Source organism: Capsicum annuum, chromosome 10 (genome assembly GCF_002878395.1).
Source record: "Capsicum annuum cultivar UCD-10X-F1 chromosome 10, UCD10Xv1.1, whole genome shotgun sequence".
In the NCBI taxonomy this organism is placed as follows: domain Eukaryota; kingdom Viridiplantae; phylum Streptophyta; class Magnoliopsida; order Solanales; family Solanaceae; genus Capsicum; species Capsicum annuum.
This window is the reverse complement of record NC_061120.1, coordinates 220,319,331-220,339,344: the sequence shown is the minus strand read 5'-3', so window position 1 is coordinate 220,339,344 and position 20,014 is coordinate 220,319,331. Positions and strand designations below refer to the sequence as shown.

The 20,014-nt window shown below is 33.8% G+C and overlaps 3 protein-coding genes across 3 annotated transcripts; 2 read left to right on the top strand and 1 right to left on the bottom strand.

Annotated features, from left to right (window-relative positions):
* Positions 1-855: 855 nt before the first annotated feature.
* Positions 856-4,174, bottom strand: LOC107844720 (peroxidase A2). Its single transcript, XM_016689077.2, has 4 exons — positions 3,953-4,174; positions 3,091-3,288; positions 1,879-2,044; positions 856-1,408 (listed from the first exon to the last, which is right to left on the bottom strand). Exons 1-4 carry the CDS (start codon positions 4,172-4,174, stop codon positions 999-1,001), a joined length of 996 nt encoding a protein of 331 aa, XP_016544563.1. The 3' UTR covers positions 856-998.
* A 3,466-nt stretch (positions 4,175-7,640) lies between these two features.
* On the top strand, positions 7,641-12,079 carry LOC107843973 (DNA-directed RNA polymerase III subunit 2-like). The gene is given in 4 exon segments (XM_047397502.1): positions 7,641-7,829; positions 7,972-9,542; positions 10,094-11,606; positions 11,609-12,079. Coding segments are annotated over 4 exon segments (3,462 nt in total). The 5' UTR covers positions 7,641-7,819; the 3' UTR covers positions 11,977-12,079.
* Positions 12,080-13,902: 1,823 nt separating this feature from the next.
* Positions 13,903-19,376, top strand: LOC107843969 (DNA-directed RNA polymerase III subunit 2). The gene is made up of 2 exons (XM_047397501.1): positions 13,903-14,090; positions 16,416-19,376. Exon 2 carries the CDS (start codon positions 16,519-16,521, stop codon positions 18,169-18,171), a length of 1,653 nt encoding a protein of 550 aa, XP_047253457.1. The 5' UTR covers positions 13,903-14,090; positions 16,416-16,518; the 3' UTR covers positions 18,172-19,376.
* Positions 19,377-20,014: the final 638 nt, after the last annotated feature.

Below are 20,014 nucleotides of genomic sequence, written 5' to 3'. Positions count from 1 at the left end.
TCAACATAGCAATTATTATCAGAGTCGGTAATTTTGATAAGACGAGTATGAAAATAATATACTGATGATGTCGGTCTAATTTACTATCGTTATTCATATATCAGTCGATTGATAATTTCTTTTATTAAAGACGAGTAAACTAGAAAATTATGAATGTGCAAATAAAATTTCATATGATAGTAGTTGCTCATCAAAAGTGGCTTTTGAGAAAAAATTGTGCAGTTTTAAGTCAAAATGGATAAGATTATACTATATATTAAACCAAAATGGATAAGATTATACTATATATTAAACATATTATTATGCAAAGTATCTTTGGCCCACCAGGACTTGGAAATTATTACAACATGCAAGAAGATGAGAAAATTAGTGATTTCAACAGAATTCAGTATTTTCGATACTAATATATATGTGTGAAAAATAACTAAATTTTATCGTATACGAAATTCTAAATGTGTCATTTGAAAGTGGAAATGCATTCAATAATATATTGTAATGTCTAGTTGTTAAAATAATTAAAGAAAAATTTGTTTAACTCTTCAAAAGACGGTGAATGAATTGCGTAATTGAAACAAGATTTGATCGAACTCGATATGTTCATATACACATGAAATAAAATTCAAAATATATGAGATCTTGAATATATAAATTTAAAACTATAATGAATTTAGTAAAATATAATTTTATTCAAGAAATGATGATCAGTTCATACAAGACGGATGCATGAAGAGAATAATTATGACTAAGTTTCAATCAAATTCAACATTGCATCTAAATATATATGTGTGAAGAATTACTAACCAATGTATATAAGATTCCGAATACATAATTTCAAAAGTATAATAAATTCAACAATAAATACATAAAGATCGAACTCATCAAATATAAATTTTACATGATCCCAATCCACAAATAGTTAGTAATAATATTACAATAAAATGAAATATTAGATTGATTTAATAATAATCAATCTAAATTCTAAACAAATAAAACTTTCTTTAATTAACTCTCTTACAATCTGATCTAATTTCACCATTAGTCCCTATTAATGGACGAATATTCCCCATTTTAATCATTGACACCACAAAGTTCTGGAAAAAGACATTTTGGTCCCTTCTAAATGTATTAACAATATTGGAAAATGCACCAATTCCTGAAAATAATTTTTGATCTGACTGCAAAAGTCCATTTTGATTTTGCAAATTTGTGAAATAATTGTTGTCAAATTTATCTTGAGTTGTTAAATCAAGATTAACCAAAGTAGTAAAACTTCCATTTTGTGGACATATTTGCATTAATTTAGCTAAATAAGTTGTGCTTAACGTGGGATCAGGTTTTCCAGTGCCACTAAAATTGTAAAGCCTCTCTCTGAATAAACCACATTGAGCACGTCCAAATGTGTGAGCACCTAATGCAAAAAAAGGCAAAAATATTAATCAATCGTTAATCCTATTTAACGATGAATTAACAAACTGTCAAAATTAGAAATGAACTATTTTGCGACAAATTAGTGATGGAAAAACTTTCGTAGAGCTAAAATAATTTAAAAAAAGTCAAAAAACTTTCGCATATTAATCTATCGTTAATCCTCTCTAGCGACCGATAACAAAAAATATTATTAGCAACAACAAACTATCAAAATTAGAAATGAGCTATTTTGCGACAAATTAGTGATGAAAAAACTTTCATATAGCTACAATAATTTTTAAAAAGTCAAAAAACCTTTCGTATATTAATCTGTTGTTAATCCTATTCAGTATCAGCAATATGAGTTATTTAGCGATAGATTAGTGATGAAAGTCATAGTCAATTTCTTTACTGTACGTTCACTTATAATTATCTTTTAAGTAATTTGATACCGTAAAAAAATAGTAATACCTGATAAGGCAACTAGATCAGTAGTATTTAGCCCAACAGCAGAAAATTTTGCAATAATATTATTTATACTTTCAATAGGAGAAGGAATTGAAGTATTAGCTCCTTTTTGATTTGCTGTTTTGCTATCTCTTCTTCCTAACAATACATTCCATGAAGGACCACCTGCCTGCACCACATTAAAATAATTAAAAAATAAAAATTAAAAAAATAATATTAATCGAGATTTTGTATTTGTGTTTGGAAATTCAGTTAATATGCATAAATAATTTATTCAGAATATTTTTGAAATACGCTCCTTTAAGCGGAGCTATAAGTTGGCTTTATGTGTGAGGCTCGGCGGAATTTAGTAACTTTGTGTTTACGAATCTTCTTAATGTGTGTAGATACACTTTATCAAGAATCCAAATAGAACTAACAATATTAGTCGAGATTATGTATTTGTGTTTGGAAATTCACTTAATATGTATAAATAATTTATTCAGAATATTTTGTAATACACTCCTTTATGGGATGAAGCTATAGGTTTGCTTAATGTACGAGGCACGACAAAATTCAGTAACTTAGTGTTTAAGAATCTTCTTAATGTGTATATTAATTAATCCACATAGAACTCATAAACTCGAGATTCTAGCTCCGCCGTTACTCCTTAAAAATGTTTTAAAATAATTCATCGGTATTTCAAATAAACATTAAAGTCCAATATCTACAAACTCTGTTTGTCGAACTCTCCAAAAAAAGTCAATATACGTGTACCGAATCCTTTAAAAGCAGTGCGGTTTTGAAGAGTTCGTATAACATTATACAGCTCATAAACTCGAGAATCTAGCTCCGCCTTTGCTCCTTAGAAATGTTTTTAAATAGTTCATCAGTATTTCAAATATACATTAAAATCCAATATCTACAAACTCTGTTGTCGAACTCTCAAAAAAGTCAATATACGCGTAACGAATCCTTCAAAAGTTGTGCAGTTTTGAAGAGTTCATATAACATTATGTTATCAAGAATCCACATAGAGCTCATAAACTCGAGATTCGAGCTCCGTCAAAAATATTTTTAAATAATTCATCAGTATTTCAAATACACATTAAAGTTCAGTATCCACAAACTTTGTTGGTCAAACTCTTCAAAAAAGTCAATATACGTCAGTATGTGTACCGTATTCTTTAAAAGTAGTGCAGTTTTGAAGAATTCGCATAACATAATGTTACATACCAGAGAAACAGAAGATTGAGCAGCAAGAGCAAGAATGTCAGCACAAGAAACAACACCAGGACAACTATTCTCAACAACAACCTTAATGTTGTCAACAACATTAAAACCCCTTAAGGAATTTGCATTTGGTCTTGCATCTTTCTCACTTATTATATTTGTTGTTGCATTATTATCCAACAATACTGATGCATCACATCCCTAGTCATTCACCCAAAAAAAAAAAAAATTAAAAAAAAATTAATCACCTTTAAAAAAATCATAAAATAAACTAATTCAAGCATCGATAGACGATCGTATTTAAAATTTAGACGTTGCAGGTTCTGAATTGGAAGAATAAGCTGTTTGACCAAGATTTTAGTGAAGAAATTAGCGTTTTTGAGTAGTAGCAGAAATCATTTGTGACAAAGTAATTATGTATCAACATGATTTTAGGACAAAATTACGTATCCATATATATATATATCAAAAATCATATTTAACAAAGTAATTAGTAGTAGCTTTCTTTTATCATAATTTGACACTTAAAATCACTTTTTGAAAATATTGATCAAATACAAAATACTAACAAAAACATTTTTCAAGTAATTTAGCTAAATACAAATTATTAACTTTTCTAAAACACTCATGATAAATAAATTACTTCTCAAAATAAGTTGATTTTCGATAGTTTGACCAAACAGGCTCTAGTACTTCCAAGATGTATATATACTGTATATCGTGACAATATATTTTTTTTCTAAGATGCATATATATCTTGTATATCATGACAACATATATTTTTTTCCGACCCCCCCAAACTCATGATTTAATTCATCATTGCGAATAACAAAGAATTTGACAAGAAAATATAGTTAAAATTTACATTAACAAAGCAATCGTGGAAATGAAGTCGAAGAAGACTAGCACCAATGCGTGCATCAGATTGTAACGCTTTTATAATAGCATTTTGAATAATATTCGAAACATTTGGACATGTAGTTGAATAAAAATTGGAATTCAATTGAGCATTTGATTTTGAGAAAAAAATGAAAACAAGAAGCACAATGCAAAATATTGCTAAGAAATTAGAAGAAAAAGAAGTCATTTTGGTTTGTTTGGCAAAGAAAAGTAATATGTGAAGCTATATATATAGGGAAAGGATTTACACACTCTTTCATGAAAATAGAAGGAAAAAGCAACATAGACATATATCTTAACTTATCATATTTCTGTAAATCTCCACCCTTATAAAGTAGTTATAAGAATCTCAACTAATTATGTATCTTTATTGGATATATCAGGAGTTAATTCTGTATCTTGACAGACCCAAAATCGAAAAAAGTATATCAGGAGCTAATTATGTATCTTTACAAAAAAAAAATTGTATCGTCGTTGAACGTATTATGTATCTCGATAGATCCAAAATCAGAAAAATGTAATGGGAGCTAATTATTATCTTTACAAAGGAAAAAATATATCTTTGTTGGATATATTTGGAGCTAATTATGTATCTTGACAGACATAAAATTAGGATTTCCAGTAATTATGCAAAACATCGGAATTTTCTGTAATCAAGCTCCAAACTGTCGAAATTTATATTTTTTGGCCAAAACAAAATGCTCGGGTTCGAGCGGGGTTGATGGAAAGTGTTCCACATTAGACCATGATAAAAAAAATTGGACTACATATTGCTTGGCAATCGTCCTACTTTAGAGCTAATTTTTGAGGTGTGAATTAGATTCGAAACATAATTTGACAAATGTCTCACCTTTTATGGACAATTATGTATTATTAACAGTTATATAATCATTTTTAGATGATTTGATTGTATATAATGAATAAATTTATATCATTAATTATAATATAAATTTAATCTCATAATTAATACGTAATGTCTTTTTAGTGTACATAGTAAAAGAGTGCCTTGCTTTTCCTTTTTTCTTATTGACAATTTCAGACGCCATGATAAAAAAAAGGAAATTTTGCTTTTCTATGAGTACTATATATCTTGTGATATTAGAAATAAATATTTGTTTTGTCATTTGTTAAATAATGGCAAAAAGCAAATGTACTAGTAAATATTAGCGGTGTGCTAGTTATTCTAAATTAAGTAACATCTTAACAACTTCAAATTTCTTTAACTTAAAAGTTTTTTTTCTTTTGAAATAATACACGTAAACATCAATATTTAGTCTAAATATTTTAGCATAAAGTATTGAAAACGATTTTCCATAATTAAAGGAAAATCAAAATGTATTTGTTGATTCTAACACGGAAAGATGATACTCTTACTTCTCGATTTCAATTTATTTGTTTGATTTTAACTTGATATAAAATTTAAAAAATAAAAAAAACATTTGAAATTTGTAGTCTTAAACTAACTATATTATTATGTGTCAAAACGTATTGTAATTTTGTGAATTCAAACATGACACAGGAAAATTTGGATCAAAGAGTTGTCAAAAGAAGAGAGATATTGATGTTTGAATATCTGTATTCTATTTGGTGTCGATATCCGTATTGAGGCTCGACTATATTTAGATTCACACAGAAGCCTCAAAGCGAATGGTAAAATGCTTCTCACAAAGGTGATTCTTTTTCTGATAAGGGAGTTGGAATCAGTGGCGGTGTCAGAATTTTTATTGTAGAGGTTCAAAAAATGCACACATAAACTAACTGAAGGGAGTTCAACGTCTATTATATATATACATAAAAAATAATTTTAACCTTATATAAATAGTATAATTTTTCGTCGAAGATGAACTCCCTCATTATATGCTAGCTCCGCCCCTAATTGGAATATATTTACAAGTTCGACAGAATTCAATAGCTTTTATCCAGAAGTATATATTTATCTAGAAAATTCCATAGAATATATACATATTGATTTGGAATAAAATAACTTAAACATATAAAGTTCAAATTCTTACTTCACATCAAATTTTCAAAACTCGAACTCGAGAATTTTTATTGGTTATTACTGTTATATAGTTGGATTGGACATAACTAAAACAAAGATTAAGTCAAAAAGATAGATTTGGGATTCACACTTTTAATTACCCTATTTGACTAATTGTTTGATTTTTCAAAGATTACGAATTTATAAACTTTGTATTTATTCTTCTGCACCACAGCTTAATTCTAAAAATGAAAAAGGTTAATTACTTTTTATATCAAAGTGAATAATACAAATTATTCATGTTAATTAATAGCTGTAGCTTTACATATAAACATTTTAAATTTATTACATTGTTCATCCAATATATAAAATTGAGAAACCTTTTTCTTTCTCTCTGGCTATCCATAATTAGCGTGCCAATTACTACACCGTTTATCATAATTTATGTGACGTAATTTGAATTGTTACGAAATTTAATAAAAAGAGCTTCTAACTAATTTTTTATGTTAAAATTTTAATGATTATAAAACAACATTATAATCAGCAAAATCCTCACTGAATACAAATTACTGATTTTCTAAAATAAAACAGAACTTTTTTTTTGGTTGAAAATTCATAGCCGCATAAAAGCAAAAAAGCACTATTCGAAATTCAGTTATCCTCAGACATGTTCTAATGATCAATGAAGTCGATTGAGAATAGTGAAATTTCATGTTCAAATTTCGATAAAAATAAAATGCTGGATAATTTCTTCCCACGTGCGTTAGAATTGGTGAATACAGTTAGTTACCTATTATATATTACTTGTGGTGGGAGGTGTACATAGTTAGTTTTCACTTATCGTGGTAGGTATGAGGTACCTATTATATGTTAAAAAGTGTGTTAAAATTTATTTTTGGAGTAAAAGTGGACAGAAAGTAATATAATGCGGTTCAATTTTTATTTTTTTTAAGAAAAAATAAAACTTAGATGCATATTAAAACTCAGCTTGTATTTTTCTTTCCTTAAATATCAAACGTTTTTCTTAAAATATTAAACTTTTATTTGGGACAATATTATAACAACTTGCCATCTATGGTTAATTAACCCACACATTACATGTTAGTTTGACCAAAGTCAATTCTGAATAGATTATTTATACATAATAGATTTAAATCAAAATTACTGAATTTTGTGAATTATTATTTGGTGATGTAACTTTTTACTTTGTAGGTGAACGTCTGCATACGCACTATTCTTGTTGAGTTCTAGTTGGTGATTTTTTGAAACCTTTCTACCTAGTAGGGTAAGTTTTGCTTACACGTTATTCTCTCCGGACCTCGCTTGTGATATTACACCGGTACAATGTGGTTATTGGGATTTGAATGCTTCAACTTATTCACAATATAAAGAACTTAAATTCTTATGTTAAGTATGATAATTTGCTAGAAGGAATCAAAGACCTAATTATCAAAATAATTATATGCAATATGTAGTCACTTTAAAGTGTTACAAATTTTTAAATATTTGTGTATACCATGGTTCGAGCCCATGACGTGTGCATGTCACGTGCAAAGCGTTGCGCTCGCACAAAATTGTAACTTTGATTTCTAGAAATATTTGAATGTGAAATTAGTTATGGTTGTATATTAACTTGGGGTCGGTGGAATAGATGGGACTGCTCTCCCTTAACCAGAGGTTTTCCTTGTTAGGGACCGCTTTCCCCCGAAATGGATTAATCGGATTTCAATGCGGGTCCCGGACATCAAATGAAAAACCAAAAAAAAAACAAAAAAAACTTGAGGTCGTTCATGAAATCCATAAACTTCAAATCCTTGATTAGCGTTTGATTCTTTTGTATACCTGCTAGTGATGGTCAATGGTTGTACTTGTAGATTTGTTTGTGATTTCTCTTGAATTAGGCCCTTATTCATTGTGCTCTATACGGTTGTAGTGGCAGCGCGAAAAGATATCAATCTTGCATTGTTGCTGCAAACTTATTGTTTTACGGTTTTGTTGTGCAGGAAGATCGATAGGCCGCGATTCTACCATGTCCGATGAGACAGACAGCTTGAGCCGCGGAATTGACAAGCAGTACCTTGCTTCTCCCATTAAGAATCCGGTGGACAAGTATCAACTTATTCCGGAGTTCCTAAAGGTGAGAGGATTGGTGAAGCAGCATTTGGACTCGTTCAATTACTTTGTTAAGACGGAAATAAACAAGATTGTCCGAGCGAATAATGAGATTAGATCGACAAGGGACCCCAGTATTTATCTTAGGTACAGGGATGTCCGTATTGGTGAACCATCAATGATTTATGATGGTGTAACCGAAAAACTAAGTCCACAGAAATGTCGGCTATCTAGTCTTACTTATGCGGCTCCAATTTATGTTACAGTCGACTACACAAGTACAATGAGAGGGAAAAAACAAGAATCAACGGAGAAGGATGTTGTCATTGGACGAATGCCTATTATGCTAAGAAGTTGTTCTTGCGTGCTATATGGGAAAGATGAAGAACAGCTAGCGAAACTTGGAGAATGTCCACTTGATCCCGGGGCATATTTTGTTGTCAATGGCACGGAGAAGGTAATTTCAATTCAAGAGCAGCTCTCGAAGAACAGAATAATCATTGATACGGATAATAAAGGCTGTGTACAAGCATCTGTTATCAGTAGCTCAGAAAAAACAAAAAGCAAAACGATTGTAAAAATGGAGAAAGAAAAGATATACTTACTGTTGAATATGTTCAAAAGCAAGGTCCCTATAATGATTGTCATGAAGGCGATGGGTATGGAGAGCGATCAAGAGGTCGTACAAATGTTAGGAAGAGATCCTCGTTTTAGTGCTTTGCTTTTGCCATCAATAGAGGAATGTGCAAATCTCAAGGTGTATACACAACATCAAGCGTTGGAGTTCCTCGAGAGTGATAAGATGCTTAATGTGTTTTCGTATTTTTCTGGTCCAGTTGAGAAGGGAGCTCGAGCTTTAAGTATTCTTCGTGACATATTGCTTGCAAATGTTCCCGTCCATCAGCATAACTTCCGCAAAAAATGCATATATGTTGCAGTAATGATGAGGCGCATGATGGAAGCAATTTTAAACAAGGACACAATGGATGACAAGGACTATGTGGGGAACAAACGACTGGAGCTCTCCGGTCAGATTTTATCCCTCCTTTTCGAGGATTTGTTCAAGACGATGAATGCTGAATCTAAGAGGGAATTTGATGCTAGCCCCAGTGCTCGGTACATTTTATATTGTATAAAGAAATATAACAGAATTACTTCGGAGCTGGGGAGAACCCTATCTACGGGCAACTGGGATGTTAAACGATTTGGGATGCACAAGAAAGGCGTGACTGATGTTGTTGCTAGGTTATCATACATTGGAACGTTGGGCAACATGACGAAGATCAAACCACAATTCGAGAAGTCTAGGAAAGTTAGTGGTCCTAGAGCACTGCAACCTAGCCAGTTTGGTATGCTTTGTCCTTGTGATACTCCAGAAGGTGAAGCTTGTGGATTGGTGAAAAACCTGGCCTTGATGACTCATGTTACAACAGATGAGGATGAGCGCCCTATTATTTCTCTGGTATAGTTTTTATTATTTATGTTTCTCCCGCCTGGTATTTAAGTGCGTAATGAAGTAGGATAGGTGGTATCCTTAATAATCCAAACCAATTTCACCACGTATTGCTGCTGAATTGCATATATCGGGGTAATGTTTTCAGTTGCTTATGTTACACTTAATTTGCAAATGTTTCTGTTGATTTATCTGAAAAAACAAAGAACCAATAGCGCTGTTAACTGACGCTTTTGTTTAAGGATAAAATGTTCTTAGTCCGTAGAGAGTTGGTGAGAATCATGTCGTCAAGGTGATCCTAGAAAGCGAGACAGTTATCATGTCCTTACATGTTGATGAACCGATTTACCTCGTACAATTGATGGTGGGAAGTTGCAAGTACTTGGCGGGACAGTGTTCCTAAAAAAGTACCAATCTTAGACATAGTTATATTCCTATTTTGTTGCATTTTGCGTTAATAACCATAATGAAATCTAACTTCTCAGTTTGTGCTAAATTCAGTACGTAAAATTCTTACTTTATTTTTGTGACATGTAACCGAACTTTACATGATGGAACAGTGCTACTACTTAGGTGTTGAGGACTTGGAACTACTTTCAGCAGAAGAACTTCATGTGCCAAGTTCTTATCTTATCGTATTAAATGGACTCATGCTAGGCAAGCACAAGAGTCTGCAGCGATTTGCTAATGCTATGAGGAAGCTACGGAGGGCTGGTAAAATCGGAGAGTTTGTAAGCATTTTTGTGAATAAAAAGCAGCGCTGCGTCTACATTGCATCAGATGGTGGACGTGTCTGTCGTCCACTTGTAATTGCTGATAAAGGTGTTTCCAGGATCAAGGAGCTCCATATGAAAGAGTTGAGGGATGGTGTGTGTGACTTCAACAGCTTTCTAAAGGATGGTTTGATTGAATATCTTGATGTCAACGAGGAGAACTCATTGATTGCTCTATACGAAAAGGAGGCCACACCAGAAACAACGCATATTGAGATTGAGCCTTTCACAATCTTAGGTGTTTGTGCCAGTTTGATACCTTATCCTCATCACAATCAGTCCCCTAGGAATACTTATCAGTGTGCGATGGGTAAGCAAGCTATGGGAAACATTGCCTATAACTAGTTGAATCGGATGGACGGTTTGCTCTACCTTTTGGTGTATCCTCAACGCCCTTTACTGACAACAAGAACAATTGAGCTGGTTGGGTATGATAAATTAGGGTCTGGTCAGAATGCCACCGTTGCTGTGATGAGTTATAGTGGCTATGACATAGAGGATGCAATAGTAATGAACAAGTCTTCTTTAGATCGAGGCTTTGGGCGTTGCATAGTGATGAAAAAATACACAGCCATATGTCAGAAGTATGACAGTTGCACATCAGATAGAATAATTAAACCACAGCGTCAAGGATACGAAGCTGATAGGATGCAGATTCTGGATGATGATGAAATAGCCGCTCCAGGAGAAATTATTCGACGTCATGATATCTATATCAACAAGGAATCCCCTATAGTCACGAGGTGGATACCAGGCACGTCTCCTACTGTCTTGCCTGATACTGCATACAAGCCAAGTAGACAAACTTATCAAGGTACTGAAGGGGAGTTAGCTGTTGTCGACAGAGTGGCTCTTCACTCCGATGAAAACAACAATTTAAGCATCAAGTTTATGATTCGTGATACCCGTAGGCCTGAGATTGGTGACAAGTTTAGTAGCAGGCATGGGCAGAAAGGAGTTTGTGGCACCATTGTACAACAGGAAGATCTTCCGTTTTCTGAACGTGGCATTTGTCCTGAACTTATTATGAATCCTCACGGATTTCCAAGCCGAATGACAGTGGGAAAGATGATAGAGCTTCTCGGAAGTAAAGCTGGAGTTTCATGCGGGAGGTATCATTACGGCAGTGCTTTTGGAGAACCCAGTGGTCATGCAGACACGGTTGATGCTATCAGCGAAACTCTTGTAAAACATGGCTACAGCTACAATGGCAAGGACTTCCTTTATTCAGGCATTACCGGTATGCCAATACAGGCATACATCTTCATGGGGCCAATATATTACCAAAAGCTGAAACACATTTCCTAGACAAAATTCACGCTCGTGGGATTGGACCTCGTGTTTCAATGACAAGACAACCTACCGAAGGTAGGAGTAGAAATGGAGGTTTACGTGTGGGAGAAATGGAACGTGATTGTTTACTTGCATATGGTGCCAGTATGTTGATATACGAGCGCTTGATGCTTTCCAGTGATCCATTCGAGGTTCAGGTTTGCAGAAAATGTGGTTTATTGGGATATTACAACTACAAGCTGAAGACTGGATTTTGTTCCATGTGTAAGAACAGGGAAAATATTTCTACGATGAAGTTGCCTTACGCGTGCAAGCTCCTAATCCAGGAGCTCCAATCAATGAACATTGTCCCGCGATTAAAACTAGGGGAACCTTGATTGTAGTTTCATACGTGTTGTTGCCTTTGTTCTCGTTAACTTTTTGTCGTCCTTATGTTTCTTCTTCTACTCTATATTTATAACATCACACGTTTTATCGCAAGGTGGTGATTATCATGCTTCTGTTTGCATGTAGCAGATGCAAAATGTATGAAGCAGGCTCGCTGCTCTGCAGTAATCTGATATTGTATCGTGCCTCAGTACTCGATCTGGTGCATATTTGAGAGCTCATATGACACGCCATGCCAAGGGCGTGGCACGCCTTAACACGGCAACCAGCAGGCATGGCACACTCTTATCGTGCCAGGCCATTGGTTTTCACGTTCAATGTGTGCCTTTCCAATATAATGATGGATTGAGAACTTCCCTGTCATCCTTGCAATTGCAACATTTGAAATAAGCTCATGTATAAACAACAACATACCCAGTGTAGTCCCACATGTGTGGTCCACAAAGGGTAGTATGTATGCGGCCTTACTCTTACGTTGTGAAGGTAGAGAGACTGTTACTGAACGTGTATAAAAGAGTTTGAAAAGTTAAATTTGAGAAAAACTATCATAGGTTGGCTTGTCGTAACTGATAAAGTTGTTGCCATGTGACTAGCAGGTCATGAGTTTAAGCCTTGGAAAGAATCTATGACAGAAATGCAAGGTAAGACTGCGTACAATACACCCTTATGGTGGGGACCTTCCCTGGATCTTGCGCATAGCAGGAGCTTTAGTGCACCGAGCTGCACTTTTTTTGAGTCATAGGTTGGCTTGTAGTTGATGTTGCAACTATTGTATATTGGGAGCATTGAGAAAATATATTTGAGAAAAAGAATGGATGTTTTCTAAGGGTACTTGAGACGTTATAACGAGGATGAAATAGCGGCTGGATGAATAGAACATCCTATCTTTAGTGATAAAGAAGGGCGTGAACATTTTATACATCGTATGCCTACTTTTATGAAACATTTCCGATCGTTTTGATAGACGATGATGGAATTGTTAGAGCCAATGTTCTAGAAGTTAATTTTATCTGGTGTTTAATTGGATTTTTTAATTCCAATATAATATAAGCAATATTTGAGATTAGTCATCCAAGTTCATTTAGTGCAAAAATCACACATATTGTATATTATATAAATCACATTTTGAGTCTAAAGAATCAAACATCTATTGATAAAAATTTATTTATTTTCATTGCTCCTAAGATGTTCCAAGACAAATCATGGCTATTCTTTTTAGTGGGGGCTAGTTGGAAAATAAAAGGTTTAATTAGCTCCAACAACTGTTTTTACCAACTACTATCAATTAAAAAAATTATTAGGTACTCCCACCGTGCATTTTATTTGTCATGTTTCGCTTGGATAGATTAAACTGTATAGACATCAACTAACAATTTTAAGAATTTTTTTTTTCTTCATATTAATATAAAAAACTTTCAACTTATAATATTTTTCATATAATTTTCAAACATCAAAATTTAAAATATAAAATTAATATAATTCAACTGAGCTTCAAAAATTAATCAAATTAACTTTAAAATATGATAAATAAAAATAAACAGAGGGATTGTTAAAATATCAAAAGTGTTAAAATACCGCTGTTGTTAAAATATTGGAAGACAACATAAAACTCAACAGTTTGAAACTTAATCACAGAAAATAGCAACGTTTTGCATATTACTTAAAATCTAACGAAGATATATTTTTTTTTTGTAAAGATATATAATTAACTCCTGATATATTATTTTTCTATTTTGGGTCTGTCGGAATATATAATTAACTCTAGATACATCCAATGAAATACACAATTAGTTGAGACTTTTGTAATTTTTTTTTTTTGCAATTAAAAGGGAACTTCTATTACCATAGGGATATTTTTGTAATTACGTTATAAGGACTGAAATTATGTAAATAATTAAATATGATAAATTAAGTGTATGTTTATTTTATTTTACTTTTGCCAAGCAAAAAAAACTTGAAAGCTTTCTCTTTTTTTTTTTTTCTTTTTCTTTTTTCCCTAAAACCCTCACTCTTTTGCTTTTCACCTTCACTGGGTTCCATTAAACCCTTCAAGTAGTAGAAAATGCAAACGCCAAATCGCCCTTAAATATTTGGGCTTTAAATCGTAAGTAAATCTTCCCCTTTAATTAATTTCAGTTTTTTTAATCTTAGCATTTTCGATTTCTACCAAAAAATTGCTTATTTTTTGATATTGTCTAGGGCTTTGATTCGTTAAAAATGCTTTGTGCACGGGGCTGCCCGTATTTTGTAGTAAAGAAGAAAGTTATTTATGTATTAATTTCTATATAAGTTATACAGTGTTTGTAGCTAGTTAGGAGGTAAGTTATTCATGTATAAAATTGATACGACATTTGGTTGGTATTTTAGAAACTGCATAAGTAATACATGTAGAAGTTATGTGTGAATCGGTGTATTATCTTATGTGGAATACTAATATCCGGAGAAATAATACCTGCATAACTTATGAGGGGTTGTTTGGTAGCTGGTTTGGAAATGAGTTATGAAGGTTTTAAATCTTGCATAAGTAATACATGTATGAGTTAAGAGTGAATCGGTGTATTATCTTATGCGGATTACTAATACCTGTATAACTAATAAGGGGTCGTTTGATAGCTGATTTGGAAATGAGTTACAAAGGTATTAAATCTTGCATAAGTAATACTCCATGTTTTAGTTATGAGGAATTTGGTGTATTTTGTTACGAGGATTACTAACTAATACCTGCATAAGTAATAAGGGGTCGTTTAGTAGCTGGTTTGGAAATGAATTATGAAGGTATTAAATCTTGCACAAGTAATACATGTATTAGTTATGAGGGATTTGGTGCATTATCTTATGCGGATTACCAATGCCCACAAAACTAATACCTGCATAACTAATAAGGGGTTGTTTGGTAGCTGGTTTGGAAATGAGTTATGATGGTATTAAATCTTGCACAAGTAATACATGTATTAGTTTTGAGGGATTTGGTGCATTATCTTATGCGGATTACCAATGCCCACAAAACTAATACCTGCATAACTAATAAGGGGTTGTTTGGTAGCTGGTTTGGAAATGAGTTATGAAGGTATTAAATCTTGCATTAAGTAATACATGTTTTAGTTATGAGGGATTTGGTGTATTATCTTATGAGGATTACTTATGGCCACAAAACTAATACCTGCATGACTAATAAGGGGTCGTTTGGTAGCTGGTTTGGAAATGAGTTATGGAGGTATTAAATCTTGCATAAGTGTGGATGACATATCCTAGATAGGAAGGTGTGGAGGACGCGTATCAGGATAGAGGGTTAGTAGGTGGGAGTGCGTCCTTGATAGTAGGTAAGAGTGCTTTGTTTGTAGCCAGGCCAGTGGTCATAAGTGCTATGCATGCGTTTGGTAGTTTCCTATTTGTAGTGCCTTGTAACTACATTGTGGGTGTCTTGTTTAGGTTATTCTCTATTGGTGTGTTATTCCATTGTTTTTTTTTTTTTTTTTTTTTTACTATGCCTATGCCTTTTTACTGTTTTGTGTCCTAAGCTGTGGGTCTATCGGAAACAACCTCTCTACCTCATCCGAGGTAGCTTTATGGACTGCGCTTGTGGGAATACACTGAATATGTCGTTGTTGTTGTTTTATAAGTAATACCATGTAGGATAGTTGCTTAGGAGGTAAGTTATTCATTTATAAAATTAATACGACGTTTGGGTCACAACTTAGAAACACGTATGACTATAAATGTATAAGTTATGAGTGTATCGGTGTATTATTTTATGCGGATTACTAATACCCACAGAACTAATATCTGCATAACTAATAAGGGTTCGCTTGGTAGCTGGTTTGGAAATGAGTTATGAAGGTATTAAATCTTGCATAAGTAGTACATGTATAAGTTATGAGGGATTTGGTTTTTTATTTTATGAAGTTATGAGGGATTTGTTTTTTTATTTTATGCTGAGTTAAAAGATGGAATTACTAATACTCGCAGAAGTAATACCTGCATAACTAACAAAATTTTGTTGGAGATGAGGGGAAAGAAGAATGTTTTGAAATCGGAAGAAATCGAATATATCCAAAGTACATGCGTGCTAGGCAATTTCTGTTTCGCTTTTAGCTTTTCTTCTGTGTACTTGTGTTGTATTTCTAGATGGTAGGATGCAGATAGATGCCAGCGAATACTATGATTCTCTAAATACTCTTTAAATGGTGCTGTGTTGAAATGGCAATTATGAAATTTTAAGCTTGAAATGTAGTTGTAATAAAGCGGAGAATTTGTGAGCATATGCCCCTTGTACTCTTGTATGTATACCTACATCTTTTTCATTACATGGACATCTCACTTTCTGAAAACAAGCTGCTAGTGATGGTTGATAGTTTTACTTGTATATTGGTGGGTAATCGCTCTTGAATTAGCCCGGAACTAATCCGTGCTCTATACCTTTTTGTGGCAGGGGAAAAGAAATCATCTTGCAGTGTTTCGGCTGTCATCCTCACTGCTTCTACAATCTCATTGTTTCTGGTTTTGTTCTACTGGAAAATTGATTGGCAGCAGGTATGGGTTATGATTCTACCATGTCCAGTACGGCAGACGACTCGAGCCACGGAATTGACAAGCAGCACCTTGCTTCTCCCATTAAGAATTTGGTGGACAAGTTTCAACTTGTTCCAGAATTCCTAAAGGTGAGAGGATTGGTGAAGCAACACTTGGACTCCTTCAATTATTTTGTTAAGACGGAAATTAAGAAGATTGTCCGAGCGAATCAGGAGATTAGATCAACATTGGACCCCAGTATTTATCTTAGGTACATGGATGTCCACATTGGGGAACCGTCAATGATTTTTGATGCTGTAACTGAGAAATTATCTCCGCAGAAATGCCGACTATCCGACAGAACCTATGCGGCACCAATTTATGTCACCATCAGGTACACAACGGGAAGTCATGGGCAGACAGTAGAGTCAACAAAGAAGAATGTTATCATTGGAAGGATGCCAATTATGCTAAGAAGCAGTTGTTGCGTGCTATATGGGAAAGATGAAGATGAACTAGCAAGACTTGGAGAATGCCCACTTGATCCAGGAGGATATTTTGTAATCAAAGGCACTGAGAAGGTAATTTTAATTCAAGAGCAGCTCTCAAAGAACAGGATAATCATTGATACAGATAAAAAAGGTTGTGTGCAAGCATCTGTAACTAGCAGCACAGAAAAAACAAAAAGCAAAACGATTATAAAAATGGAAAAAGAAAAGGTATACTTAGAGTTGAATATGTTCAAAACCAAGGTCCCCATAATGGTTGTCATGAAGGCCATGGGAATGGAGAGCGATCAAGAGGTTGTGCAAATGATAGGAAGAGATCCTCGGCTGAGTGCTCTGCTTTTGCCATCAATCGAGGAGTGTGCAGATCTCAAGTTGTATACACAACAGCAAGCACTGGAGTTCCTCGAGAGTGATAAGATGCTTAAAATGCCTTTATATTCTACTGGTCCAGTTGAGAAGGGAGCCCGAGCTTTGAGTATTCTTCGTGACATATTTCTTGCAAATGTTCCTGTCCATCAGCATAATTTCCGCAAGAAATGCATATATGTTGCAGTAATGATGAGGCGCATGATGGAAGCAATCTTAAACAAGGATGCAATGGATGACAAAGACTATGTGGGGAACAAAAGATTGGAACTCTCCGGCCAGCTACTATCTCTCCTTTTTGAGGATTTGTTCAAGACGTTGAATGATGAAGCTAGGAAGACAATAGATGCTCTTCTTGCCAGGCCAAGTCGCTCCAGCCGTTTGGACATTTCTCAATACATAGTCAAAGATTATATTACTCAGGGCCTGGAGAGAACCCTATCTACAGGTAATTGGGATGTAAAACGATTTAGGATGCACAGGAAAGGCATGACTCAGGTTGTTGCTAGGTTATCATACATTGGATCATTGGGTCACATGACAAAGATCTCACCACAATTCGAAAAGTCTAGAAAAGTTAGTGGTCCTAGAGCACTGCAACCTAGCCAGTTCGGCATGCTTTGTCCTTGTGACACCCCAGAAGGCGAAGCTTGTGGACTGGTGAAAAACTTGGCATTGATGACTCATGTTACGACAGATGAGGATGAGCGCCCTATTATGTCTTTGGTACAGTCTTTATTACTTGTGTTTCTCCCGCCTGGTATTCAAGTGTTTGATAAAGTCGGACAAGTAGTATCCTAATTTTTTGTTTGTCTATTTCTTAATTCTGAGATTTTACACTTGGTTATTATAGACCTCAAAATCACAAGCTAACCATGATCATTATAAAAGTTAAAACCAGAAGTTGACGATTATGTTTAGAAGCTTTCATGGAAACAAGGAATCCCAGGAGTGAGATTGTTTAGATGCTTGTTACTATTTTGATCCCAATGTTTTGAACGTATTTACTACATAAAAATTTAAAATTAAACTAATCTGCCTGTGTTGTAGTTACTGTACCCTTTTAAGAATGTTCTGTCATGCTTTCATTTGTATTTTGTGATGGCTTCTTCACTCCCATTTTTTCTTTTTTCAAACTGCTTTGAAATGCTTTTACTTGAGCTGAGGGTCTACCAGAAACAATTTCTCTACCTTCCATGGTAGGGGTATGGTTTGCATACACACTACCCTCCCCAGATCCCACTTGTGAGATTATACTAGTCTCTAGATATGTTGTTGTTGTTGTAAACTAATCTACCGGTGGAATGCTACGTATTAATTGTTTGTTTTTCCTAGGAGGAACTAGTGATGGAAAAGATTAAACACTTATTGAACTGGTGATAACAACATAAAGACAGCTCCTTATGAGGATTTCTAGATGAGAATATGAAAAGTTTTATCATTAGTATTTCTAATTATGGTTATATTATCATTTGCAATCTAGATATAGGATAGCAATCTAATTCTTCTTATATTAGCCTGATTACTACCGTACTTTGATAAGAACAAAATCAATCAAAAGGAAAAAGACAGGGATAGTAATTTCTTCTATGTGACTACGAGCTTGTTATGGCTAAAAATTTGTACAGTGGGAATTGATGGGGTTTTAATTTCAGAAATGCAATTTGCTGAGTGTAATCTCTTTTTTTTCTCTCTCTCAAAGAACTGTTTTGGAACGAGAGGAATAGGAGGTGTTTTGCTTGAATCTCAACTCCAAATCACTCTCTCAAAACTAGATGTCTACTCTTACTTTTTTGCTGGTCTAGATTGGCTAATGTATACTGAACATTTTCTGGAGCTCCTTAGTTCCTTATCTTAGATTGACGTACTGTAAAGGGATTCCCTTTTTCTTCATTCCAGTTTCTTTTGTCAATTTTTCTTTCATTGAAAGTTGTAACTATGCATCTTCTTGATGCCCTTTTGTGAATGAAATACCTTACTTTATCAAAAAAAAAAAAAAAGAAAAAGAAAAGTTAAAACTGTTTTGTGGTTAGGACCAACATGGTGAATCCTGTTGGTATCACAGGTTCTGCATCTTTCTTTGGCCTATATCTTATTTAGGGATTGCTTTTCTGATGGACTCAAACTAAGTGTGTTTAGTGGGAAGTGAAATAGCCCTGCGTCACACAGTTATTATAATTTTCCCACTTTTTAAATCAGATATGTTACATTTCATTAATGATGGAAAAAGCTTCAATGTACAACTGATAGAGAACCTACAAAATAAATGGTTCTCTTCAAAAGACACTCATCCTTCAAAACCTCATGGGTATACCAAAATGATATTAGCTATTCTTCAAATGTACAAAATGAAGCTCACTTCTTTCTAAAAGCTCTTCTATTTCTCTCTCCATACTACAGTTTTGCCATTCTTCTTCGAATCGAAGCCTATTTATTCTCTTCTTTTTCTCCTCTACATTTTCCTTAATTTATTATAATCCATGAGAAAGGCCTCTTGTCTTGCACCAAATTGAGGACGTCAAACCTGTATCAAAATAGTTGGTGTACAGAAAGAAATAGTCTATCTTGGAGTTTTCACCACACCACAAACATGAGCCCCCCCCACCTAACAACAACAAAATATTATAGAGAAAATCCCAAAATA